Source organism: Diabrotica virgifera, chromosome 7 (assembly GCF_917563875.1).
Source record: "Diabrotica virgifera virgifera chromosome 7, PGI_DIABVI_V3a".
Lineage (NCBI taxonomy): Eukaryota > Metazoa > Arthropoda > Insecta > Coleoptera > Chrysomelidae > Diabrotica > Diabrotica virgifera.
Window position 1 is genome coordinate 121073511 of NC_065449.1, and position 27954 is coordinate 121101464.

The window sequence follows — 27954 nt, forward strand, 5'->3', positions numbered from 1 at the left end:
CATAATATATAGCCTGTGGCATCTATAAGATGCCCTCTGGCCAGTGACGGATCTACGGGGAGGGAATATGAGGAAATTCCTCCCCTAACAAGGTAAATACCTAATTATAGAAAAAATTGTTCAAATATAAAAATATATTAGCTGACATGAAACCGAAACCACAGAAAGAAAAACTCAACCCAATATACACGCTAGTTAGGAAAATTAAGGGAACTCAATGCCTATAAGTTATTATTTATGTCTTTTATGTAATCTGAGTTGGTTTTTCATTGGATGTTTGCCCTCCCCCCCCCCCTACCTAAGACAAATTTCTAGATCCGCCACTGCGTCTGGCACGAACATATCTTTACTTTATAGTCATCACCATCAACCCGTACTCGTCCACTGCTGGACATAGGTCACCCTCAGCTCTTTCCATCTTTCTCTGATTTGTGCGGCTTGCATCCAGTTGCCGACAATACGCTTCAGATCGTCAACCCATCTGGTTGGTGGTCGTCCTCTGCTCCGTAGTGCTTTTTCTCGTGGCATCCACTCGACAATACGTTTTGTCCATCGGTTGTCTAACAATCTGGCGACGTGTCCTGCCCAATTCCACTTAAACGACGCGATTCTTTCGACGGCGTCCGTTGTTTTTGTTCTACGACGTATTTCTTCGTTTGGGATTCGGTCCCTGAGGGAGACACCCAACATCTGGTGCTTCATAGCCATCTGAGTTATGCGAATCTTGTTTACTACCTTTTTTGTGAGTGTTAATGTTTCCGCTCCATAAGTGAGTACAGGCAATACACACTGGTCAATGATTTTCCTTTTCGGAGAGATATGTATGAGGGAGTAACGACTAGTGTTAGGAGAGGTGTGGGAGAGGCTGATAAATTTCAGGTGAAAGTAGGACTGCACCAAGGCTCGGTGCTTAGTTCTTATTTATTCTCATTAGTTTTGGACCAGATAACAGCGAAACTACAGGGTAGCATTCAACAGTGTTAATAGGAAATAGTGAAAGAGACTTAGAACAAAAACTAGAACAGTGAAGACAAGCTCTGAAGAAAAAAGGTTTAAAACTTAGTAGGACAAAAACAGAGTATTTGGAATGTTCATTTAAAGATGGAGTTACTACAAATAACATGGTATCTTTGGATGGTGAAATGATTGGGAATAGCAATAGTTTTAAGTACCTAGGATCGGTATTACAGAGTAATGGAAAAATAGATGGAGATGCATGTAGTAGAATTAGGGCTGGATGGATGAAGTGGAAAGAAGCGAGTGGTGTGGGAAAAATTCCAATGAAGCTGAAGGGAAAATTCTATAAAACAGCTATAAGACCGGCTATGATGTACGGAACTGAATGTTGTGCAGTGAAAAAGAAAGAGGAACAACGAATGCATGTGGTGGAAATGAGAATGCTTAGATGGATGAGTAGAGTGACAAAGAAGGATAAAATTAGAAATGAGTATATTAGATGAAGTCTAGGTGTGGCATCAATTGATGCCAAAATGAGAGAGCATAGGTTAAGATGGCTTGGTCATGTTCAACGTCGAGACGTTAATCAGCCAATACGAAAAATAGCTGAAGTGCAGATTCCTGGAAGGAGTAGGAGAGGAAGACCAAAGAAGACCTGGGGGGAGACGATAAGGCAGGACATGTTGGTAAAGGTTATTAACATTGATATGACCCAAGATAGAATTTTGTGGAGGAATGCAATTAAGGAAGCCGACCCCGCATAGGGATAAGGCAAAGTAATGATGATGAGTAAGTCCGATTTAAATACATAGCTCAGTATACCAAACGCTGCCCAGGCTAATGCTATGCGACGTGGGAGCTCGCACGTCTGGTTACCTCTTCCCAACCTAAATTCATGTCCCAAGTACTTATAAGGTGCAGTCTGCCCAATATCCATTACATCAACAACAATATTACGGTTTAGCACCAGATTAGTCATTATTTGCGTCTTGCTGATGTTAATCTTTAGTCCGACCTCTTAGGAAGCGTGATATAACTTATTCAACATTATTATTGCATCATCCATACGATCGGCTATAAGGACGATGTCACCTGCGAATCTCAAATGACTGAGCTTCTCTCCATTTATATTGATACCATATTAGTTCATATCTGCCTTCTTAAAAGTGTGTTCTAAAAGGGTTGTGAACAGCTTTGGTGAGATGGTGTCTCCTTGCCGTACTCCTCGCTGCATACAGAATTTATTAGTTTGTTGGTCAGAGAGTTTTAAGCTAGCCGTTGCATTGTGGTAGATATATTTTTTCATGTTAGTGTAGCGATGGTCTATTCGGCATTCTGTCAATGCTTTTAAAATTTTCTGCTGGTTTATGGTATCGAACGCTTTCTCGTAGTCCACGAATATCAGTGCCAATGGTTTGTTGTATTCCGCCGACGACTTCTCTATCAAGTTTTTTATTACCAGGCTAACTTAACCTCCAGTCTTTTTTTTGATAATTTTTGTGAAAAGTTTATATATGTGTGATAGCAGACTGATAGGACGGTAGTTTTTTAGATCTGTTATGTCACCTTGCTTGTGCAATAAAAGTACTTGTTACTTTATAGTACTCCACCATAAAAATTTTTTCTGCAAAACTGAGAACAATTCTGAAGCACCTTACATTATCACGACGTTCACATACGTTATAACGACCGACGTTCGGAAACCACTCAATATGTTTCGGCGCCTACCACATTTAATTTTGAAGTATACGAATTTCAGTACTGTTTATTTTGCCGCATAACATAATTTACCCCTTAGTTTTCGACGGTACTTTTTAGTACCACGAAATTAGGGTACCCTTATGTCACAAGTGTTGGAGTGAATTTTTTAAAGAATGTTCTGTTAAATGTGATTAATTAGTTATCAGCTGATGTTTAATACTTTAAAGGATTTGGTGTTAAATACACAGAAGGTTTATAGGTACTCTAAAGGATCGTTGGAAAAAACTATGCTTTTAGCTTATTTTAGAAAGGTATGACCAAAAAATAAGGCGAACCTAAGAGTACCGCCGGAAAGTAACTAAAAAAAATCTAAAAGTTATGGGAGACTAAGGGTTAAATCATATATTTGTCGCTACTATGTTGTTGTTGGCAGAACTTGGTCATTCTCTCTCCTCCGTCGTTCCTTACTCTAATTTGAAGTCTTCAATCAATTCAGAGTCCTTTCTTTTTCCTAACTTATTGGTAAAGTCACCTAAAATAAGGGTTAGGTCTCGTTTTTTGGTCATCTTTAGCAGTTTTTATACATAAGAGTAAAAACAATGAAGAACGGAAAAAGCACAGGACCTGACATGCTTCCTATCCACCTTCTAAAAATTAGATGAGCAGCATATTGATGTTTAGTGATACTCTTGAACAAAATTTATAGCTCAGGCACATTACCCAAAGAATGGAGTATGTCCATCTTTATTTGTCTCCCTAAAAAGAACAACGCAAGAGAATGCGGCGAGTGCCGCACCAAGTTCTAAAGTGGCTACTGAAAGTCATCTATAACCGAATATATCATAAACTGGACATAGATTTTAATGAGCAGCAATTTGGGTGTCGCAAAGACCTAGGAACTCGTGAAGCTCTTTTTCTACTTATCATACTTATACAAAGGTGCCTTAATGTCAATCAAGATATATAAGCCTGTTTTATTGACTATAATAAAGCATTCGACAAAGCAAGTACGATACGAACAATTAATGCACGTCCGGAAATCACGAAGATAGACTAAAATGACCTCAGAACTATATCGAATTTATACTATAAGCAACGGGCAAAAGTACGTGTTAAATATCAGCTGCCAGAGGAAATTGAAAGAGGTGGGGTGAGACAAGGATGCGTGTTGTCGCCAATTCTTTTTATTGCCCACTTGGAAGAGATCTTGAAAAAAGCTCTTGAGAGTGAAACCGCTGGAATAAAGGTAAAGGGAGTTTTCATTAACAACATTAGGTATGCGGACGACACTGTCATCTTAGCCGAAAATATTTTTCTTCTTCATGTACCATGTCCTTTCAGAACGTTGGTTACCATAATAGCTATCTTAAGACCATACAGTATATAGCGCGTTATCAATATAACTTCGGGAGATAGTATCATACCTTTTTTCGTAAAGTCTGCGAAACTTTCGCAACAGTGGTAATCTTTCGCATTATCTAAGATCAATATTTTGACAATTATACTCATAAGCGCGCAAATGAAAGTAATAGAAAAAATTTTGTGATTAGTAGATAAATATTTATAAAAATAAACCAAAATGGGTGAAAATTTTATGTTAACATAGGTATTTGCACGAAATGATAATAATGAATAATCATTTCGTTGTGAAGCGAAACAAGAGCCGTCTTATTTTCTTTAGTTCATAGAGCGCCAGTGATTTTATATACTCGCATTAGTCAAAATATTTTTATGTAAAATATACTTACCTACCTACATGTAACTAAAACTCACAGTTAACAAAAATCTATTTTTTCAAATAGGCCAACAACTTCGTTCTATTACACAAAAATATAATAAATTAACTATAAATAAACACTACTTTCCTATGAAACAACAATAACGAATTATTAAAATAGTGCACTACTGCACTGAACAGATATCGATAAAGATAACAGAACAGAAGAGAAAATCTGACGTAGGTTTGTCAAAATGACAGTGACAATATTTACATGTTGCCTAATTAGTTATTAGGTCTAATATGTTCAATTTCTTGTTAGAAATACAAAATTTTAGTAGGTCCAAAATTACGAAAAATCTAGGCATGAGATAAAAAAGTTTATTTGAAGAAAGTGTATTTTTTTGCACTTCTTAATGGCGGTACAGTCTCGTTTTTTTAATATTGTATTTAATTACAGAGTAATTTCCACATACTAATATATTTCTCAAATTGGGCTCTGTACCGTCATTTTTTATTATAGTAGGAATATGTGTGCCAAATATCTCGACAAAATATTCACAATTACAACCGCAATCTTCCACCGCGTTTGTTGCTACCTGTCGATCGCTACTAACTGTAGCCTCATAATGTTATTCACTGCCACTCTGAATAGCATGCGTGTATTAACACAATACCAATCTCGCAAGTTCTTTAACCATGAGGTTCTTGTTTGTCCTGGACTGCGTTTGCCTGCTATTTTTCCTTACATTATATTTTGCAGCCACCTATATTTGAGACCTGTTTTTACATGTCCGAAATTCTTAAATACTTAAACACTTGTCGGAAATAATTACATGTTCGCAAATGGGGATTTTTAAAGGCTGGTGACCAGAATAGCGGAGTTTGGACAAAAATACGGTCTAGCTATGAACGTCAAGAATCTCTTCGAGAATGTCGAACGAGTCGACCAATAAGCATACCTGAGAACCATGATCAACTCCACCGGTGATTACTTACAGGAAATCAAAAGCAGAATGGAAAAGGATAGAGCAAATTTTAACAAAACGAGAAAAGTCCTCTGCAGGAAAGTTTTGAAGTTGGAGTTAAGTGTTAGGTTGGCTGGGTGCTACGTTTTCTCCACTTAGTTTTATGGAATGGAAGCTTGGACCTTGAATGCTGCATCAATGAAAAAACTAGAATTATTCGAGCTACGCGTGTACAAAGCCGTCTCTAAAATCCGAATAGCCATGATGAGTGCCGACCCCCGTCGCGGAGATGGCACTTAAAGAAGAAGATACATCAGCGTACCATGCCTCTAGTCCTTCCATGGGTTTATCGACCGTAGGGGAATAAGTGTGAATGATGGTAATATTTACTTGCTTTCCGGAAAGTTGAATACACAGCATTGTTGTAATTATCTTCTAAAATTACTTTCTAAATTACAACTCCGTTACGATAAACTGGATCATTTTTTAACTTAACCTGAACCTGATCATCTAACTTCAATCAAACCCAATATCTGCAATCCTAAAAGATTTATCTCGTGGCATGGATTTTCAAGTTTTATTATTAGTGTATATTATATACATTAGATATACAGGGTGTCCAGAAATTCTACCGACAAACGAAGACATGAGATTCCTCAGATAATTTTAAGACAATTCACCTAGTCCGAAAATGCTTCCTAAGGGAGCTCTTTGAAGATGGCGTCTTGTAGTTAGTTTTTCTTAAATACCTCCAGAATGCTTCTAGTCAGAAAAACGACTTCCATAACGAATTTCTAGTACCTGTCATAGGCGGCCGTTTTGGGTTTGGCAATCGTTATTTTATCTGATTTTTTTCTTTTAATTTTAAGCATTTTTGACTCTAAATTATTAAATTGTGAGGTATTCTAGTACTAAAAAGTACGCTTGCTTTAAGTCGATGGAGTACACCGTTTTCTAGAAAAATCGATTTGGAAAAAATTGAGATACACGTTATGGAACACTGCAAAACAAGTATGTGGAATAAGAAAGAATGGGAAGAATAATAAAAGAACTGTATGGTGAAAGAAGAAAGAAATGTGGAAGCGATACATAAACACAAATGAAGAAGAGAGAGAAATATAGTGAAAGAACTAGTAAAAGACGCGAAGAAGAACAGCTGGAAAAAATTTGGAGAAGAATTGAACGACAGTTTTGGGAATAACAATAAAATGTTTTGGAATAAAATCAGAAGCATGAAAATAACAAAAAGGAAACAAATAAAAGGAATTAGAAATGAACGAAATGAATTGAAAATAAACGAGGCAAAGAAATATTCGCGGCAAGGAACCAACAAAATGAGGAGAGAGGACAGCAAGAAAAAGAAGAGGATAGGGATAATCGAGTATACGAAATTGTTATCAAATATATTGAAGAAGGATGGACAAGAATAAACATTGAAAAAGCGGGAGGTGCCGATGACATAGATCTGGAGATTATGAAGTAGGTGGGAGAAACAGGCAAACTTTGGCTACTGGAAATAATGAGGGAAGCATGGAGAACAGAAACGATGCCGAAAGACTGGGAAGAGAATTTATTGATACAAATACACAAGAAAGGAGACGAAGCGGAATGTGATAACTACAGGGCCATCATTAGTGGCATATAACGTCTACACCGGGATAATAAGAAAGCTCAGGAGAGAAATGGAAGGAAAACTTGAAGAACAAGCGGCTTCTAGGAAGACTTATATATTACGTTTATAGATATTAAAGCTGCTTTTGATTCTATAAACAGAAAAATAATATGGTCAGTAATGAAAGACCTTCAAATTCTGCAAATAATAATAAGCGTGGCAAAAAGCACATATTACAGAAAAGTACTCGCGAAAGTACAAATAAACGGAAACAGATCGCCAGTTACAAACATAAGGAAAGGAATAAAACAAGGCGACAATTTCAGACCAGTTTTATTCATATTAGTAATGAATAGAGTAATGAAGTAATAAAAGACGGTCAAGGCAATTACAGTCAACAATAGGGTACTTATGGGAATTTAGTACCAGTGAGAATAAAGAGATTACTATATTATGCAGATGACCTAGTAATAATAGAGGACTATAAAGAGAAAATGCAAAAATTAATCGATATCTGGGTGAAAGAAATAGAAAATTTGAAAATGGAGGTATATGCAAAGAAAACGAAGACGATGATAGTAGGTTACATAAAAGGAAAGGGAAGAAATAAACCAAACGATATTTAGGTGCAAAAACGAAATAATAAAAACAGTCTGGAAGTTTGAATACCTGGAAATAATAATTTCAGAGGATGGAAAGCTAGACCAAGAATCCTTATACAGGGCGAAAAAAGCAAATAAGATCTACTATGCACTAAATAAAACAATATTTGGAAAGGAAGAAATAGATAAAGAAATAAAACTTAAGGTATGCAATGCAATATATACCAACTTTAATATATGCAAGTGAGACATGGGTAAACAATGTAAAAATAGACAGTACAATAAACGCAGAGGAGATGAAGCAGTTGAGAAAAATAGCGGGAAAAACGAAATTGGACTAAATAATAAATGAGGATATTAGACAAAGACTGAAACAGGAATCGATAATAACAAAGATCAAAAAAAAGAAAATTAAAATGGTATTGACACATTATCAGAATGGACCAGGGAAGACTACTAAAAGCAGGTGACAAAATAAAAAAGATATGGTAAAAGAAGGGAAGGGAGGCCAAAGAAAATATGGATCGATTAGATTATCGAAATTGAACAGGAAGAAGGAAAAACACATCAACAAATTAAAGAGTTAGCAAAGGACCGCCAGAAATTGAAGAGATGGATAGAGGATGAATAAAACCTCCCACTTCCTGATGGACACAAGGAGTTTCAAGAAAGGAGAAGAAGAAGAAGAAAAAGAAGAAGAAAAAGAAGTAGAAGAAAAAGAAGAAGAAGAAGAAGAAGAAGAAGAAGAAGAAGAAGAAGAAGAAAAAGAAGAAGACTAAGAAGAAGAAGAAGAAGAAGAAGAGGAAGAAGAAGAAGAGGAAGAGTTCTTTATATTAGAATTTTTACTACTAAGGATTTTTGTGACAATTTTTGCGTTTATAAAATATTTATAGCATAAGAAATTTTATTGTATTTTTTAGCTAGGTTTAAGTTTTTAACAACATAACTCATTGTAGTGACATTGTTGTATATATCTTATGTAACTTCACAATCAGTAGAACTGGTGAAGTGCAGGAATTGTGCACGAAACGTCTTCTAATAAAAGATTGAAATAGTTTTTTCATTTTTTATTTCTCCTTGACTGATAACCTCAATTACAGTGAGACTTTCTCCTCACTTTATATTTGTAAATATTAAACAGTCGTATATATTATGTATATAGAAAGTTTTTTGTTTTCCGCTAATTTTGTGTCTGCAGTATGCAAAGCCGCCTTTGGTCATATACTAGTGAGTGTACTTATACGCATTTGGTTAGCGCTAATTGATTAGCTCTTTTCAGTCAAAACCTATCAAGCTTTGAATTTTTCCACTGAAAATAAAATTATCCTGCTACATAGAGGGTTAATAAAACACTTTTTTTTGCATATTTTGCTAAAGCGTTTTATTAAACATACCGACAAACCCAGGAAATAAAAAACTTTCTAAAAAATTAATAACCATTTTCAATTTCGTTGCAAAACGAAAATACAGCCGAACCATATTCTAGTCCAATCAGAGAGTGCATCAAACACCTCTCGTTGGAACTTTACCGCGCTGAGCAGATGGGACGTGAATTGTAAATTGTAGAATTCCCTCATCTTCCTTAGTCTCAGCATCCGTATGGCTTGCAAATTGTAGAAGCCTCGGAGGTGTAACCAGAGAAGGTTCCCATTGTTTTCATTCTGGTGGGGTGTGGAATAGCATTATGTTGTTTTACATTCCATTGGAGTGAAAATTTAGTCTTTTTAAAAAACTTTCTATTTAAAAATTCACTGTCAGGGAATAACAAAATAATATATACTATACATATACCTATATAATTAAATATATATATTATATACATAATATGTATAATTTTAATTTTAGTATTTTTTCTAAAAGTTAAAAACAAACCAAATGATCCTCTACATCCTGTTTATAACCAACCTCGGGGCCAACCAGTGACGACTCATTTCATTAGCCAGTTAGAGTTCTACCTGCCTCTCGCAGTCTCTTTGCACAGGTATCGGTGTTGACTAAAATTACGTCACTGAACGACAACACTAGTATTGATTCCAAGTCACGGGCAGATCCAGGACCAACACGCGGTTGTACAACGCGAGTTACGTCGCCGATCCTTCTCCCTATTCACCGCGGGGGTGGTTTTGAGAGCGGACAAGGATAGAGCTATGGACGACAGGATTGTTCGTCCGGGGGCTGCTATTATTTCGCAAATTCTGACCATCATGCGCAGTAGAGGAAGCCCAGTCTGGCCTGGAGACCACTCCTTGTCTCGGTGTCGAATGGGACACTACAACTGTAACGGTGTTCTGTGACGGGAAATGACGAAAAACAGGGGACACGTGTAGAAACCCCAAAATGGGGCACAGCCGGATGGTTTGGCCAGCCGTGCTGCTGACCCTTGTTGCCTTCGGAGGGGCCTTTGCTGGGTAAGTCTTTTATTTACTTCATTTTGATTTTTTTTCTCTTGGTTATCCGTGCATGTGCTCGCATGGGTGTGTTTGGGCTTGCAGCTGCGAGTGCCATCCCGGCTCGAGATGTCAATACTAGCAAAAATTACCCAGAGCCTTAAACGTCTTTTTTTAGATTATGTGTAACACAACAGCCACATTTTGATTTATTCGTGTGAATTATTTTGTTTCAAATATACAAATAAAATTGTTTTTGGTATAAATCTCGCATCTAACTTTAACTTGAGATAAATAAGAGAGTGGATTTTAGTATATTATATTATGATCAAAAATATTGGTGTATATTGTAAAACAAATTAAAAACTGCAAATCTGGCTTTTAAAAATTTTCTGGCATTGAAATTAATTATAGTAAAATTTAAAATGATCAATTATTAATTATTATTTTGATTCGTATCATTATTTTTATACACTTAAAAAAATATGTTACCAACTTTTGACGTTTTTTGTTCAGTTTTAATAATTGGAAAATAATTGACTTTCTTATTTTAAAAAATATCTCTGTATTGCTGTAGCTCTTTGTACATTATCATGAAGGTAAAGAACAGTTACGTTATATTATTCGTATAAATTCTTGAGCATTGAATGAACATAATAATATTGAAGCAATAATGAAATCGATACATATTAAACATATATAAAAAAAACTAATTAAATGTTTATATAATGTAGATTTTACAAAAAATGTAATTTTCTCAAATACATATATTAAAAATTTATATTTAACCAAACATAATAAAATAATTATATAGTTAAACAAAATAATAACGCAGAATAAAATATAATAATAATAATGTAGAATTGGAGTATAACATATTTAGTGTAACATATTACAATTTTTAAGGACCTCCATAGATTGCAGTTACAATTTTACAATTACAATTTTCATTATTGTATTTTAACACTAGCGAACTGGAGATCCAAATTTCAAATATAGAATTTATTTTACTGTTCTTAAAATTGATAACCAGATACGCTATAAGCAATAGTTTCAAAATATTAATAATATATATTAAACAAGGGATCCCTTTTTAATCTGTGTGTGATATAATAATTTTTATTTTAATTAAATTTGTATTTATATTAAAGCTTTTATTTTAATGAATAAGAGAATATGACTTGTTGTTGAGAAAATTATTCTGGTGTTTTTTATAATATAGCCCTAAATATTATTGTTATCTAAATTTTGCTAGAACCATTTGGAATCTAAATAGATAATTTTTGATAACAACGTACCCTACCATTTCAATTCTTTTAGTCTTTTAGTATTTTTTTTATTAACATGTTAGATATATTAAGTAAGCATTATTGGATTAAGTTGTTCATTTAAAATATTCGTTATTTTTGTTTTAAATTTGTTTTTATCAGGATAGCGGTTACTTAGACGCTCAAATCATAGGAGATTTTTCTCAATTTTTTTTTAAATTTTATAATGTGTAATGCCAAACAAGCGGTACATATATATATAAAAATATCAGATCCTTCTTTTCATACAAAAAACCTACAAATCCTACAGAAACTTTTCATTTCAAATGCTTATCCAGCACCATTGGTGAATAAGATTTTGTTTACCACTGTCCAAAACGAGAGTACCTACTTCACCTTCCTTCGCGACTAACAATGCTGATCCTGATGTCTTAAGTGGAAACCCAGTCTCGGATACTCCAATCAACAAATATTTTTCATTGTCATACTTCAAGGATATCACTCCGGGGTTGAAAAGGATTCTGAAAAGTTTTGAAAATAGCTTTGGTAATAATAATAACAATATTAAAATTAATGTGGCGTCTAGATGAGTCTTAAAAATTAATAATCTTTATTCCAATATTAAGGATAAGACTCCTATATATATGCTTAGTAACATTGTCTACAACATTCCATGCCTCTCTTGCAATATTCCTACATCGGTCAAACTTTTCAATTACTGAAATCACTTATCACCCTGCACAAAAGTGATTCTTGACTTCACCCTGACCGTTGTGCATTAGGTAAACATATCCACTCCACTGGTCATCTCATGGACTATACCAACACTACAATTCTCCACCGTGAGAACAATAAATCTAAAAGAGAGATCATTGAAATGTCATATATTTTCCTTAATGGTTTCTCCATCAATGTTAAGAGTGACACTAATAATCTAACCGATATATGCCACTTCTTACTAAAATCCGATACCAAGAAAAATACAACATCACAGAGAAACAACTTGACTGATATATCCATTAATAACTAACCTACTTAAACAATAATTCATTAGTTAAAAAGATAATATTCCCTTGCTTTTCTTAGATACATCTAAATAAGATATTATAATATTAACACTAACAAATTAGTAAAATGTTTGTGATTAACTATTTAGAAGGGAAATAAGCCACAATTAAATTAAAAAAATAATTTTATTAACGTTTCGAAGCCCAAATCGGGTTTCGTTGTCAAAATAAATAATACTACCTACTAAAATAAACAAAAATGTTGTTGCTAAGTAAAAAAATTCTTCTAATAATTTATTTAATCTGACTCATTTATATTGGCAATTCAGACTTATTTCCCATCTAAATAGTTAATCATAAAAATGCCACAAGAAATAGCTTCAGAACAGTAAAATTTTTAATTAAGAAAAATCTAAAATAATAATATTACCCTGAAATAGTAATTAAATTCATTTTGTTACACCAAGGAACCTTAACCACATTATAAAGAATCAGAAGAACTACTTTGACATGTCAGCGCATGCGTTCTGGTAAAACAGAACATCACATTTTGAACATTCAAACAATCAAAAGTTTAGTAATTTCCGACTAATCAAAGAATTAATTCCTATAAAATGTAATTACATTAGGTCCTTTTTCGGTTAACCTTCATGCATTTCTAACGGTAACTGTTTTACACAGTAACAAAAAAACCACTATGTTGTTATTAGCTAAGTTTTTTTAACATCCTAACTCTACAATTCTAAGTTACGGTAAGATCTCCAGTGTTTTAAAAGATAATAATGGTAGCTAACTACGATTTCTTCTCTTTTAGCCCTGAAGAAGCCAAATTAATTATCTTTGGAGAAAACGTTCGGCGAAACAATTAATACGCATTGATTACATTGAGTCTTTGCAGATTTCCCCAATATTTAAGAGTTTACTATTTAACTTTTCTGCAAAGATTAAATTTTCTTTTCTTAGGATTCTCTTTTTCTTTGTGACAAAGTCAAATTACTCGTTTGTTGTAAGATATACGAAAAAAAAAATATTTAAATATAAGTTGGGGCACAGATAGTACCATAATTTAAAAATATTTTCACATATACAGGGCCACCCGTATTGACAGGATGATACAAAGTTATGTTTTTTTTAAATAGAACAACCTGTATATTTTTACATTTTTTGATTCTGCTCGATGTTTTCTTTCTTAAAATATAGGATTTTATAATATTATATGAGGTAGTTTAAAAGATAATTACGTTTTCTGTTAATTTAGTAACAAAATTCACACCCTGTAGAAATATAAAGATTGGACATCAAAATTTCTATTTATGTTCAAACGATTTTTAATATATGTAGTCTACTATTGTTTAACATTAATAGTCTAGCGAAATGTTCAATTTTACCCAGGGTTGGTCAAAACTCGCAATAAGTATTTCCTGAGTTTTCTTAAATAGGACACCCTATATTTAAGTATGTTAACGAAATGATATTTTAGGGTACTTTTTTATTTCTTAGACATTATCTATACCTAAGTCCTTTATAATTTGTGAGTTATTCGTGATTATTTAAGCCAAACATTAATTGCAACAAAAATTAAGTAAAATTTTATTAGGTGGCCGTGAAAATATTCAATCAAAAATAATTTTTTGAAAAAAAAAACATATTAATCTAGACTGATCCTTAACTTATTAATATTGGATGATATATCCAAATACATTGATACCTCTTCAACTGGTACCACTTTACGTGATACATCTTCACGTGACAGTAATGACTTTGATTTTTTTTAAATAGGAAAGTACATCTTGTGACAACTAACTTAAAAGTTTCTCAAATACTGATTTCAAAAATGTATAACACTTTGGTTCTAAAATTTTCAGAATCCAAATTATGCGAGAAAGTGTTTCAATGTAAATACCTACGTACCTCTAGATCTGGTCAAAAACTTACCTAACGAGCTTTTTTCGTTTTATAGCAACTAAATTGTTTTTGACAGCTATCATAAATAAATAGTATTAATAACTTTAGTTTTCTTGCTATTTTAAAAGACATTTGTTTATTGTGAATTTTAAAAATTGATACAACCTCGTAATTTACAAGAAAAATGCAAAATGATCACAATTTATGGCGAAGCTCTTTTAGACGCACTATTTAAAGTCAGCTGTAAGAAAATTTTTTAGACTGTTAGTGTTCAAAATAAGAAACGGACAGGAAGAAAACGTCTATCCAAAAAACAAATTTCTGTGTTAAGTGAGTTTGTCATTAATCCGTCTATTTCTACTATAAATGTTGCTTATGTTTGTGAAGCAGATCAGAAAACAGTTTTAAAGATTCTGAAGAAAAATAAATTGTATCCTTACAAAATAAAAAAAAAGAGAGCGTGGTACTTGCGGAGTGCCGACAGAAGTGAATAATTCCTATATGTTCTATTACATTCGATTCGTTTCAATTCGATTTCATTCCATTCGATCCGATTTGATTTATTTTATTTAATTATATTTAATATATAATATTATAGCTGACAATGAAATTGATACTCAATGACTACAATCATGCCGCCGACTCTTATAATGTTTACATATCTATAAATTATAATAATATCCCACATACATATCGCACATACACATTATGTAGCTAACTGAATGTGAAAAGCCGGCGTTATTGCCATTTTAAGTCCCTATATCTAATCTAAAAGTTAACGTAGTGTATATAAAGAGTACCTACGTACAGAGTGAGTTTTATGTATGGAACGCCTCAATTATCTCGGAAACGGCTTGCACGATATTTTAGATTGTGGTGGGTAGCGGGTCATTATAATGCGGCCGATATTACAGTGATATTTACATTGTTGTCAGATCTTCCGTTTTTCTTGAAATGTAATAAAATTTATTGTTTCAAAAAGAACACACTATAATATAATTTTTATGTTTTGAAATCCATAAGAAATACTGATCATTTTTCATTTAATATTCCCTATACCTAAATGCCGTAATTTCGGAGTTATTACTACATTTATTTATGAAAAACTATAAAGCAAATTCTAAAAATAACTTTTTTCGGGCCGGGCAGATATCTACTATTTGAGGTTCTTTGGATTACTGGGAACAAGAAAGATCTTCGGATATTAATTTTGAAATTACGAAGTATTTAGGTTCAAGTATGAAGCTTATTTTATCAGTTCCCGATATAGTTATTTTCCTAACTAGTGCGGAAAGTGATACTTTCACGCACGAGACTGCCGTTGACCAGGACGACGCGATAGCGGAGTTCGGGTAAGCAGTCGCGTGCGGGGAAGACACTTTCTGCATGAGTTAGGAACAATATTTTTTCTAGGGCCGTACGTTTGGAAAAAAGCCACAAAAAATAGAGTTATATCAATTTTTAGTTAGGAGTGAAAATACACAAATTAATTCTTTGACAAGGTTGTCAAAACCAAACTTTCAATATAATGGGTTACCACGACGACGATATTGGTTTCCATGACGACGATTCAAAAGTTTACCAGCAGTGGAAGTATACGGATGTATGTTTTGATTTGTTTTCTTGTGTTTACAAGTTTTGTTATTTGTTTTGATTTATGTGTTGTGAATACTAGCTGTAAGTGTTTCAATTTTTATTACCATCATCACATCGACCTAGTTAATTTTTGCACATCTAACCTTGAAAATGACGTACACTTGTGAACATTGTCTTACACAATATTCTGACTCGGATAAATACAACCAGTTAAGATGCAATGGAGATTGCCAAAGAAACTTCTGTATGAAATGTACAAAATTAAACAAGACCATCACTAAAGCCCTATTGGACCAAAAGTCTTCTCACCTTAGATTCTTTTGTACCGTATGTGACTCTCCAAGTTTAAATTATTTAAATGACAAAATTACAAATTTATCAAAAAATCAAATACCTTTAGAGAACTTTGAAGCCTTAATTCAAGTTACTAAAAAACTAAATGACAATTTGCCTGTTTTCATCGAGACTTATGACCTATTAACTAAAAATGACGGCAAACTGGACTATCTTACGAAAAAAATTGACGAGATCCACAAACTAAACAACCTGCTGAATCCTGAGAAGGTTTTAAAATCTGTAAGGCAGATGGAACACGACATTTTTAATATATCGTCAGTTTTTTTCGGCTCTTCTTCAGATGAGACTATCAAGGTTAAAACCCAAGACACAAATTCAACTGAGATTAAGTTGGGATTAGAAAGGCTCTCTTCAAATATCGGTGAAATGTCAAATCAAATGAGCAGTCTTACAAAAAATCTATCTAATATACCAACTAAAAAAGAGATATTGAAGAAAAATACATCTTATGCCACCGCAAGTACCCAAACTGAAGAGCCCCGACATCTCGAACCAAGTCCAGAGCAAAAGCCAAAAATTACAGAAGATAAATGTCACTTTGTAGTTATTAGTAACTTGACCCCAACGTACACCCCTATACAAGTTGTGCACTATATCAAAGAGAGGCTCGGCATTAAGGAATACATTAGATGTTACACACTCCTTAAAGATGCCGACACAGCAACTGGCTCTTCGTTCAAAATAGGTATAAAATCTAGAACAGCTATTAACCTATTATTTAATAAGGAAATTTGGCCACCTGGTGTTAACATCAAATGGTCTATAGAATCATCAAATTCTGAACCAACGCTTTCATTTGAGTCACATAAGAATCCGAAGAATCTCAGAAGTCCTGTCACCTTGGAAAATCCAATTACCAATTCTCGCAAGAACAAAGATGAAGTAGAAAACACAAACATAAGTACAGACAAGCAGGCCATCGAAGTTTGTAAATCTAAGAATCCGTTCCATTCGCCTGTAAATTTCATTAAGAAGGATACTTTAGAACCTTCGATAAATCTGGATCCTTTGACCCCACCAAGAGTTAGATTAACCAATAACTCGAATAGTCGATATCTTCTAGCCAGATTAAGGGAACCGGATATCTTAAAAGCCATTAAACTTCATCTTGCTTATCTACACGACCAACCAGCTTCAGTGTTTTACGATGGATTTACCAATACAAGCGTTAAACTCTTTTTGGCTTCCGAGGGACTTCCCACTAAGACTGAAGATCTACGACGAATTCTGCTGGAATTTAACAATGACTATGGGATTGGTCCAGATGAGGTGGAAGCTGATCTTGTTGCTTACAGATCCTTTCTCACTTCTGAAAGAATTATTCACCTGCAGAAATCAAGGGAATGTCACCGAAATTACTATTCCGCTGCCTCTCCAAAACGAAATTTTTAAACATCACGACGTGTTCTGAGAGACTAGAATCCTCAAATTGTTTTAGTGATAACAACTTTAGCATGGTTCTGATTAATATTCGTTCTATAAGGTACAAAACTGATGAATTATTTTTGTTCCTAGAGGAATTAGGATTTCCCCCGGTAGTTGCGGTTACAGAGCACTGGCTTGAAGTCAACGAGCCTTTTTTTTGTAGAAAAATACACCACAATTGCTAGGTATGATCGTCCAAGCTCAGCTTACAGAGGCACCCTAATTCTATCTACGAGCAATGATTTTTCTTCGGTAACAAAATATGACTTTCTGCTAAGTGAAGCCTTCTTTGAGTTTTCGTTAATTTACAATAAGAATCTTAATCTTTATATTATTTGCATTTATAGATCACCTAACTCTTCCGTGGAACTATTTTTTCAGAACCTGCTAAATTTGTTAGATGACCTGCCCCATAAAAGTAGAAAAATTTTATGCGGGGACTTTAACATTGATTATGCTGCTGCTAGTGCTACACAAATATCCTTGGTCAACATATTTGAATCGTATGGTCTAACAATGCACGTTGATTCTCCTACAAGGATTACAAAAACTTCATCTACCATAATTGATTATACTGTCTCAGATTTTTCACCCCTTGATGTCCACTCTACAATTATTAATGCTGGACTATCTGATCATGAAGCAGTTTATACGAAGTTTAATATCTTGAGCAAACCTTCCTCGAAAACCCGACGTTTAGGCAGGATTTTTTCCACCCGGAACTTTCGTAATTTCCAAAATTTATGCTTAACCTCTGAGTGGCGCTTTCCTGCTGTGGACGTGGATAATAATTTCAGTACTTTTTTGGATAAGCTTGTCCGTATCTTCAATAAAGCATTTCCTTTAATTGCAATTAAGCCAAAACATCGCAAACCCTGGACTACTAAAGGTATCCGAATATCTTCCAAGAATATGCGTTCTCTTCTCTATATCAGGAAATTTACTACCAACGTTTCTATCACTGAATATATCACCAAGTACAGGGCAACCTATCTTAAACTTATAAAATCAGCTAAAAAAGACTACCACCATAACCGTTTGGGAAGCTCAAAAAGTGTTGCAAAAGAAACTTGGTCCATAATAAACGATCTTCGAAATAAAACCCACACTGCTAAAACAATTTCCCTTCCAGACCCCGAAAATCTAAATGAATACTTTGTTAATGTGAGTAAAAATATTACATCAACTATTTTGCCACAACAAGATCCCATTGCTTATCTCCCTAATTCAAGAAAGGTCTCGAATTCATTCTTTATAAAACCAGTCAATAAATCTGAACTGATCCAAACAATCAATAGTATCAAAAGCAAATCCTCCTGTAGTACTGATGGTCTATCGATAAAAATTTTTTCTAATCTCCCAGAAAATGTGTTAGAAGTCCTCATCTCACTAATTAATGATTCCTTTGAGAAAGGTAAATTTCCAGAGTGCCTGAAAACAGCCATCATTATTCCTCTTCATAAGGGTGGTGAAATATCTAATACCTGCAATTATATACCTATTGCACTACTACCGGTACTCTCCAAAATTATTGAGAGACTCATAAAAGCCCGACTTATGTCCTTTCTAGTTGAAAACAACATTTTATCACAAAATCAGTTCGGCTTTTTAAATAATAAATGCACCACTGATGCCATCTTTTCTGTAATACATGAGGTTTATCAAGCACTGAACAATAATCTTCACACTGCCACCGTTTTTTGTGACTACGCCAAAGCTTTTGATTGTGTAAATCATAACATTTTGATAAGAAAACTAAATTTCTACGGAATTCGAGGTATTTCTTTAGATTGGTTCCAATCTTACTTGGATGATAGGAAACAACTGGTTAGAGCAAATGATACAGACTCTAGTCTCAAAAACATTGTATGTGGGGTACCTCAAGGTTCAGTATTGGGTCCTCTACTTTTCCTTATCTTTATTAATGACATCACTAGTTTAAAAATCGATGGAAAAATCTTTCTTTTTGCTGATGAGACCAGTATCATTTGGAGCAACTCAAATATTGCAACTCTTCATGCTACTATAACTTCTGATCTACTTACAATAAAAACCTGGTCTGACTCTAATTTACTCTCGTTTAACGTAGATAAAACAGTAGCATTGTCTTATAAAGGAGTCCTTCAACCCTTACCTCTTAATAACAGCCAGATCAGTACCGTTGATTCTGTGAAATTTCTTGGTATTTTTTTAGACAGCAACCTTAAATGGTCCCACCATATCGATTTGTTAAGGAAGAAACTATCCTCAGCTTGCTATGCTATAAGATCTGTTTCGAATGAACTCAATTTAGTATCTTCCAAAATAACATATTTTTCTTTGTTCGAGTCACATCTTCGTTATGGTCTTCCTTTTTGGGGTTCTGGTACAGCTGCCCAATTCGATGTTATTTTCAAATTACAGAAAAGAGCAATTAGATATCTGTTTGGCCTCAGAAGAACAACACATTGCAGAAGTTACTTCAAAGATCACAGAATTTTAACCCTTCCATCTTTGTATATTTTAGAAACTGTTTGCTTAATTCGTAAACATCTACATGTCTTTCCACCAAGACCTAATCATGACTACTTCACGAGAAATTCTACGTTTGACCTCTATATGCCGACCCCGTCCTCTGAGTTAGTAAAGAAATCTATATTATATTCCGCAAAAAAACTTTACAATCATCTCCCTCTACAACTTAAATCTGCAGCATCTTTCCCCAAATTCCGTAAACTGACAAAAGCCTACCTATCTGAAAGACCATATTATTCAGTAGAAAATTTTCTTAATCAATAACTAAGAAATTACAGTACCCTTTGCACAAGTAGTATTTTTATTATCATTTTTTTTGTCTATATTTGGGTGTCATATTTGCAGCAGCTTAACTTTTAAACTTATTAATTACTAGGTAGACTATGCATTTGCAATTTACTTAAATTTTGCAATTGACTACTTCTGTTTAACTTCATTATTATTGTTATTATTGTAAATATATTGACGATTTATGTAATTTTAGTAAATTGGATTGTTATTGTTTTGTTGTCTTGACTTTTAATAAGCTTTGTCGATAAAATTGTACAATTTTTCATGACAATAAAGCATATTTCTATTCTATTCTATTCTAAATCCATTGTAATTGTCTACTGATCTGACTTTTAAATATTATGTCAAAATAATTTTATTTCATCGAATTATCGTGTTTATTTCATTAAAACATGGACACAGAAGATAAATTTGAAATAAATTAGTAAGTAATATCTAAATATTAGTTCATTGCATGTATTATAATATATTATAATGCCATATTAAAAGGTATTTTACTTTTCCGCCCGCCGTGCGGGAAAATTTACTTTCACGCACGCCGTGCGGGAAAGTGCAACTTTCGGAAACGAAATCCGTGTGGGAAAGTGGCTCTTTTAGCACTTCCGTAGAAAAAATAATTTGGGCTTATTTCATAAAACATTGTTTTTTAGTGAAACGACACGACGGACGAGTCTATTACTCGAGGTAAAAGAGGAAGTCTATAATTATATAAGCGTAAACGTAACTATTTTTTAACGTACTTAAGTCAATAAATTCCTTTTAAACTATACTCAAACTCAAATTGTATTTTTAAACGTCTTATTTATTTTTTATAATAATTAAATTCACTGTCAAAAATGACATATAATAATAATTTAAAATTTAGTTTCTGACGTATCTGTCAAAGTCAAACGTAAACAACGTACCTACACGCTCTGAGCTTCGCTGGTGTCGCTCCTAGCGGATTAGTAATGCAACTTTCACCGGTAATTTTTAAATTTATTATTTAATTGTTATCGCTTAATATTTACAACGCAAAAAAGTAATTAACTTGTAATTGATTTTTTTAAGATTTTGCTAATCATTTTGACGTTCTACACTGAACCAAAAAAGTACGTATATATAATGAAAAAAACATTGATTCAAAAACGGGAGCATTAATTTTCGTCCGAAGATCAGTATCATTGGTTCAATGTAAGTAGATACATTAACTGATGCTCAAAAACATTAACCAATAAAAAGTTCGTTAATATTAAGAAATTGGTACATTAACACAAAGAATGATTGTTCGTTAGATTAACGAATTTGTTCATCAATTACATGAATTTTATTATTAATTTCTATGAATTCGTACGTCTATTCAATGAACTTTTTACTTAAGAATCAATGTATCGATCATTGGTTCAATGTAAGTAGATACATTAACTAATGCTCAAAAACATTAACCAATAAAAAGTTCGTTAATATTACGAATTGGATACATTAATCCAAAGAATTATGTTCGTTAGATTAACGAATTTGTTCATTAATTCTATAAACATTAGTTTTTAAATTGATGAATTAGTACGTATATTCAATGAACTTTTTACTTAAGAATCAATGTATCGGTACATTGATACGATGAAATGTATATTATTTTAATGAATGTAATTATTGAATTAAAAACTATTTTACATTGTTTCGTCGTATGAGTACGTGGATATAATAAAATATTTACATTAAATTAATGGACGTTTAAATTGATTAAATGTGTTACGACATTGAAATGATCACATGTGGTTATTGTATTATGAATCAATAATAATAATTATTAGAATATTTGAGCCCATTACTATACAAGGTGTTCTAAAACTGATTTCACCTGGCACACTTGAGAAAGAGTGCTTCAAATACTTATAATATATACAGTATGGTGCAAATTAAAGGAACAAATTCGTAATTTCGTAAGCCAGCGACTTTAAAGAAAAAAACTGAAATAGGTCAATTTGTATTTTTGAATTATTATTTTTTGGCCTATATAAAATATATCATACTAGTGATGTCATCCATGTGGGTGTAATCACGTAATCGATGATTTTTTAGGAGTCTTGCGCTAATTCATCTAAAGGGCTATTAAATTTTTTATTCAGTAGTATAAACATAAGCATTAACATAATTAGTTATACAGGGTATTGAAAAAAAATTAATTAAAGTAATTGACACAAAAAATAGAATGTAGATTATTGTAGATATGTATCTATTGTATGTAATTCAAAATACATATTATTGTTTATTTATTATGGTGTAATAAACATTTTATAAAAAATGTTTATTTGATATTTAAACATTGCTTCTCACATAAAATTAAATGTTCAAACTCCAAGAGACAGGTGTGTGGCAGCTTGAACATTCAGTTTGCGAAATGCAATGTTTATTGGTCAAATAAGCAATTTTTATGTTTTTTTCTTCGGTAGTAAAATGTATTTTGAATCAAATAAATTATATACCTTCATTATTCTTTTTGTGTCAATTATTTTAATTAAATAAAGTATTTTTGGACACTCTGTATAAATAATATTATTAACGTTTATATTATTGTATAGAGAATTGAATAACCTTTCAAATGAACTAGAACATGACACCTATTCTCATTAAAAAAAAAAAACATCCATTACATCATCACGCCCAGATGGTTGACGACACTAATATGATTATGTTTATATGCCAGAAAATCATAATTTAAAAATAAAATGGACATGTTTTTGGATCTTTTTATTAAAGTCGATGGTTTATGAAATAACGAATTGATTACACAGGTCTACAGTGTTTTTGGTGCCAAAGTGTTTAGAGCTGATTTTAGGTATATTTGGAGTGCTGATGCCGAATATGGCTTTCGTTTTGCCCTATCAGCTCTAGTTTTCAAGATAACGTAGGTCATGTCAGCTTTTATGCATTAAAATACGAATATGCTGATATGGATATACTAAATTGAAATAAAAACCACACAATTAAAAAATACGTATATTATAAGCCATTTCATCTTCATCATCCAGGCCTTTGCGTCCACTGCTGGACATAGGCCTCCCTCATTTTTGTCCATGCCGCTCCATTTTGAGCACTTGGCATCCAATTTCTTGACATTTTCTTGAGATCGTCAGTCCAACGAGTAGGGGGTCTTCCTCTACTACTTTTGTCTAATCTCGGCCTCCACTCAAGTAATCTCTTCCTCCACCTCCCATCACTGATTCGGGTGACGTGCCCGACCCAATTCCATTTCAGAGTGACAATTCGGGAAATTACATCGGTAACTCATGTTCTTAGTCTTAAGTCTTAATTTCCAACTCGGTCACGAAGCAATATACTCAGCATTGACCTTTCCATTTTCCTCTGAGCTATTTGCAGAATTTTAGAAGTTGTAGCTGTCAATGTCAAAGTTACGGCACCATAAGTCACCACAGGCAACACACATTGGTCACATGTTTTACGTTTTAAAGAAATTGATACATAAATCGCTTTTAAAGACGTCTTTGAGTTTTCCATAGGCTGCCCATGCTAGATTTATTCTTCTTCGTAGTTCACATGTTGGGTGTCACTTGTGATCTTTATTTCGTCTCCAAGGTATATGTATTTTTCCTCTAGCTCTACTTCGTTGTATCCAATATTGATATTTCCGCTAGGTACTAGGTTTGTCATGAATTTGGTTTTGGAGATGTTTATTTTAAGACCTACACTGGCACACAGTAACTGAAGTTCATGTAGCATTGCACATATCTTCTTAAGGTTGTCAGAGAACAAAACTATGTCTTCTGCGAATTAAGCCATTTAACTACAATAAAACCCTTTGTACAATGAAACAGATATACAATTAGTTTTGAGAAAAAAACTAACAGAATAGAAAAAAAATTTACTTGACGTAACGAAAGCTCCGCTTGCGTGATTTTCTGGTATAAACTTTTAAACAGTCTCTCTTCAAATCCCAGCAAAAATCTGCCATCATATGGGTGTCCCATCTTCATTGGTAGTGGTCCTTAATGGCTTTTATCTCTTGGTGAAGTCTCTCACCTTGCTCCTAACTTGTGTCAAGTTTTCAGGGAAACGGTCCAGCTGGCTGTGAAGATAGTTGACTTTGATGCTCATATTCCATCCAAGTGATTGGAAGTTATTCAGTAAACGGTTTACCAGCTCAGCATAGTTTTCACTTTTGTGATTTTCCAGAAAATTTTTCATGATGTCCACAAATGATAGCCGAGCTTTTTTCTCTACCTTATTCTTTGACCCCACAAAAGCCGGATCCTTTGTAAGAAGTCTGATCTGTGGTCCATCAAAGATTCCAGCTTCAAGTTTTTCCATACTTATCTGGGCCAGCTTCCTTCCTATGTAGGCGAAGCATGGTCCATGGGCTATGAGCCATTATTAGGTGGAGGCTGAATGGGTTTACAAGAAGTGGTAAAAGTATCATTTTGAAAGTGTAAAAATACTCTCCAAGCTGCTTTTTTTCTTTATAAAACAGTAATGTAACGACATTAAAGTATTATTTCTTGCATAAATAAGGCATAATACAGTGAGAACAACAAATATATACTGAGGAATAAGTTTAATTAACAATGTATATTCCTTTGAATAGCATATTCTTCATTATCTCAAATATTAAAACTTGTAATTTCGGATTTTGCCATATCCATAAAACTAGAGCTGATACAAAAAAACGAAATCCATATTTCGATTTATCGCCCCTAATATATTAAAAATCAGCTTAAAGATTCACGGCACCAAAACAAATTTTTTTTTCTGTAGGCTTGTGTTATTTTCCTTTGCACCATACTGTAAATTTTGTAACTGCTACATGCAAGTGGAAGCTGGAAATACTCCTGGTGGAAGTAATATTCAAAATAAGTTTTATAAACTTTAATATAATTAAAAAAGAGGTACACAGAGTCACATACAAATATTCAATAAAAAAACAAATGACTACTTAATATCTACATAAGAGCATCGGCGCAAAATGTTCAATGCGTTTTAAATGTATAAATTTTTTATAAATACTGAGAAAACTAATAAACATTTTAAAAAAATTTAAACTCAGAATGAAAGATTGCATTATTACTGAAGGCCAAAAGTCCCTGAAATTTTCTAAAATGTGTATTTTAATAAGTTACTGGCGTGAAATAAAAGAGATTTAGTGTGATTTTTAATTGAAAATATTTCATTCAAAAAAAAATTGTTTGATTTATTCTAAGAGACTTTCGGCCCTCAGTAATACCGTAATCTTTCATTCTGCGTTTAAATTTTTCAAAAATACTTATTAGTTTTCTCAGGATTCGAAAAAATGAATACATTTAAAACACATTGAAAATTTTGTTTTATTTGTTGAATTAGCATTTCAAAAAATTTACAGATAACACAAAATTAATCAATACAAGAAAATATGTAGAATTCAATTAGAAAATACTTACTTTCTGAAATGTCTCCATGGGTAATCTTTTCAAGCAAAGCCTTATTTGTCTTATCCTTAATATGACTTTTACACTCAGAGACAATTCTTTCGAAATATTTTTTCCATCCTCCGATAAGTCCATTACTGTTTCCGAATGCCACTCCAAAGTCCATATCAATCTGCAAAGGTAGAAATATAAATACATTTTTTTAAAAGGGAAAGTAAATATTTCTCACCAATCGATATCCTGAAGGTTGGGAATAAAAATTCCATGTTTTAAGGATTTCAGTAGAATTTTGAGCCAATTTAATGTCATTTAGACGATATTGTGTGCAAGCTTTCCAGTAGTTATCGAATTGTTCCGAAGTTATAGGTTGTCAAATTTCATAGCTGTTAAACATCTTTTAGCATCTGTTTCGAGATCTAAAAAAAGTTTTGCTTTTTTAAGTTTTTACTGTCCCCTGTATGTACTGTATCTTCAGTAAATTTCAAGAAACTCTAACTTTAGTAGGCATAAACTAAGGCTCGGTTTCATAATCCGTGGACTTTAAATTTTAAGTTGGTACCTTTATCAATGCAATTCATATGGGTAAATCTCAACTTTAAAGTGAACTTTAGTTAATGTTCACTTTAAATTGATTATGAAACCGCGCGTAATAATTAATCATTTTCACTGTATTCCTATCGAAAAATTTGTATTTCAAGAAATACACTTCGAAAAATAACGGTGGATAAATGTTTCAGATTATTAAGCTCCGATTATTGTATTGATTAATATTATTTAAAACCTGAAGGGTTTAAATATTAAATCACAAACGGCTAATAAACTGTCAAATTCATTGAATACAGAAATATTTTGTTTTAGGTATGATTTGGAGAAACATCTAAAAATTTTTAGGACCGGCTTAATCAACAACTTTTCTGTAATATCTATTATTTCAAAAACATCGTTTCTTGAAAAGTTATTTTTATTATGTAGGAAAAGAACAAATTTTGCTACAGAATTAACTATTAACTATAACAGAAAGCTTGATTACACTCAGATTCACAACATATGTCAACAGAATTTGTCCTTAAATCATGTTTACGTTTAAAATGTTTAATCAGTAATGTTAGATGGGTAAAATGATGACGACAAATGAAACAGATCATTACTTTGATATAAGTATAAAACTAAATAAGTAATCCTCAAATTATTTCGCGATTATAGAATGAATAGGTAAACGAATAGGAAAATTAATGGTAAAATGGAAAATTGGAGTCTAAAAAACATAAACAACAAACTAATTTAGAAGTAGTTAAAAATATAAGTAAACGTACATACCTTAGAACACTCAACCAAATCACAAAACTTTTCTTCTCTGTTACTGTTGGCACATACGTCGAAACAAGTAAACAGCCAAATTACTAATGCGAAACACCGGTGTTAGATAGAAGTCTACAGGAATAGTTCACTGTTGTCACATGACTTTTTTTCACCAATAGAGACATTTATAACATTTTAATAAATGTACAGGTTAATGTACAATATCATTCCTACAATATATGGGTCACTGAGTAATGTATATTACGTTAAAACAATGATTGCTTTACATCAAAATAATGTTAAGAGTTATTAAACAAAGTCGAAAACATTAATACAATGTTACCGTTCATTATTCTTAAATATGACCCTAACAATGATCTAATTATTGTCTATCGCAGTATCAGCCTTATCACTGGTGTGTCCGGCGTGCCCAAACAAAAATTCCATTTAAAAATATTAAGAACAGACTTCCTTTGTTCAAGCTGATTTTCGTTGTATTATATTTGCCGTTAGTTGTGTGTGATAACACTTTAAAAAGCAAAATTGCAATTTTTATAATCGCTTCACCTATGTGTATTATTTGAAACAGTAAATTATTTACTGTTTGGTTTCGGAGATTTTCTTGTAATCTATTCTTTACCTATAAATTATATTTTATAGGTGAGATAAGTTATTTAAGCCCCACAATGCAATTTGAGATTATTAGTCAACTTGGAATACTGCAGTTAGCGAAACAATTCTCTGAAATTAAAAAAGCTCCATTTATGGCGATAAATTTACAGGGTGTCCCGAAAAGATTGGTCATAGATTATACTACAAATTCTGGGGTCAAAAATAGGTTGATTTAACTTGACTTACCTATATACAATAGTGCGTACAAAAAAAGTTACAGCCCTTTGAAGTAACAACATGAAAATCGATTTTTTTACTTGAACTTAACTCTTGAGAT

At 32.8% G+C, this 27954-nt stretch overlaps 1 protein-coding gene and 1 long non-coding RNA gene across 5 annotated transcripts in view; one reads left to right on the top strand and one right to left on the bottom strand.

Moving 5' to 3' along the window:
- The first annotated feature begins 9758 nt into the window (after window positions 1-9758).
- The window catches only part of LOC114334919 (gamma-aminobutyric acid receptor subunit beta), a 609053-nt gene continuing 590857 nt past the window's right edge, over window positions 9759-27954 (top strand). For 2 of the 4 annotated variants that reach the window (XM_050656321.1, XM_050656322.1), the window contains exon 1: window positions 9759-9965. In XM_050656321.1, the coding sequence (XP_050512278.1) occupies window positions 9895-9965 (71 nt within the window). In that variant the 5' untranslated portion in view covers window positions 9759-9894. The remainder of the gene's footprint in view (window positions 9966-27954) is intronic. The other 2 variants (XM_050656320.1, XM_050656323.1) reach the window with 2 other exon arrangements.
- LOC126888239 (uncharacterized) lies at window positions 11176-27382 on the bottom strand. The gene is made up of 4 exons (XR_007699469.1): window positions 27024-27382; window positions 25936-26122; window positions 25719-25878; window positions 11176-11733 (listed from the first exon to the last, which is right to left on the bottom strand). It is a non-coding gene; the product is annotated as an uncharacterized LOC126888239 (long non-coding RNA).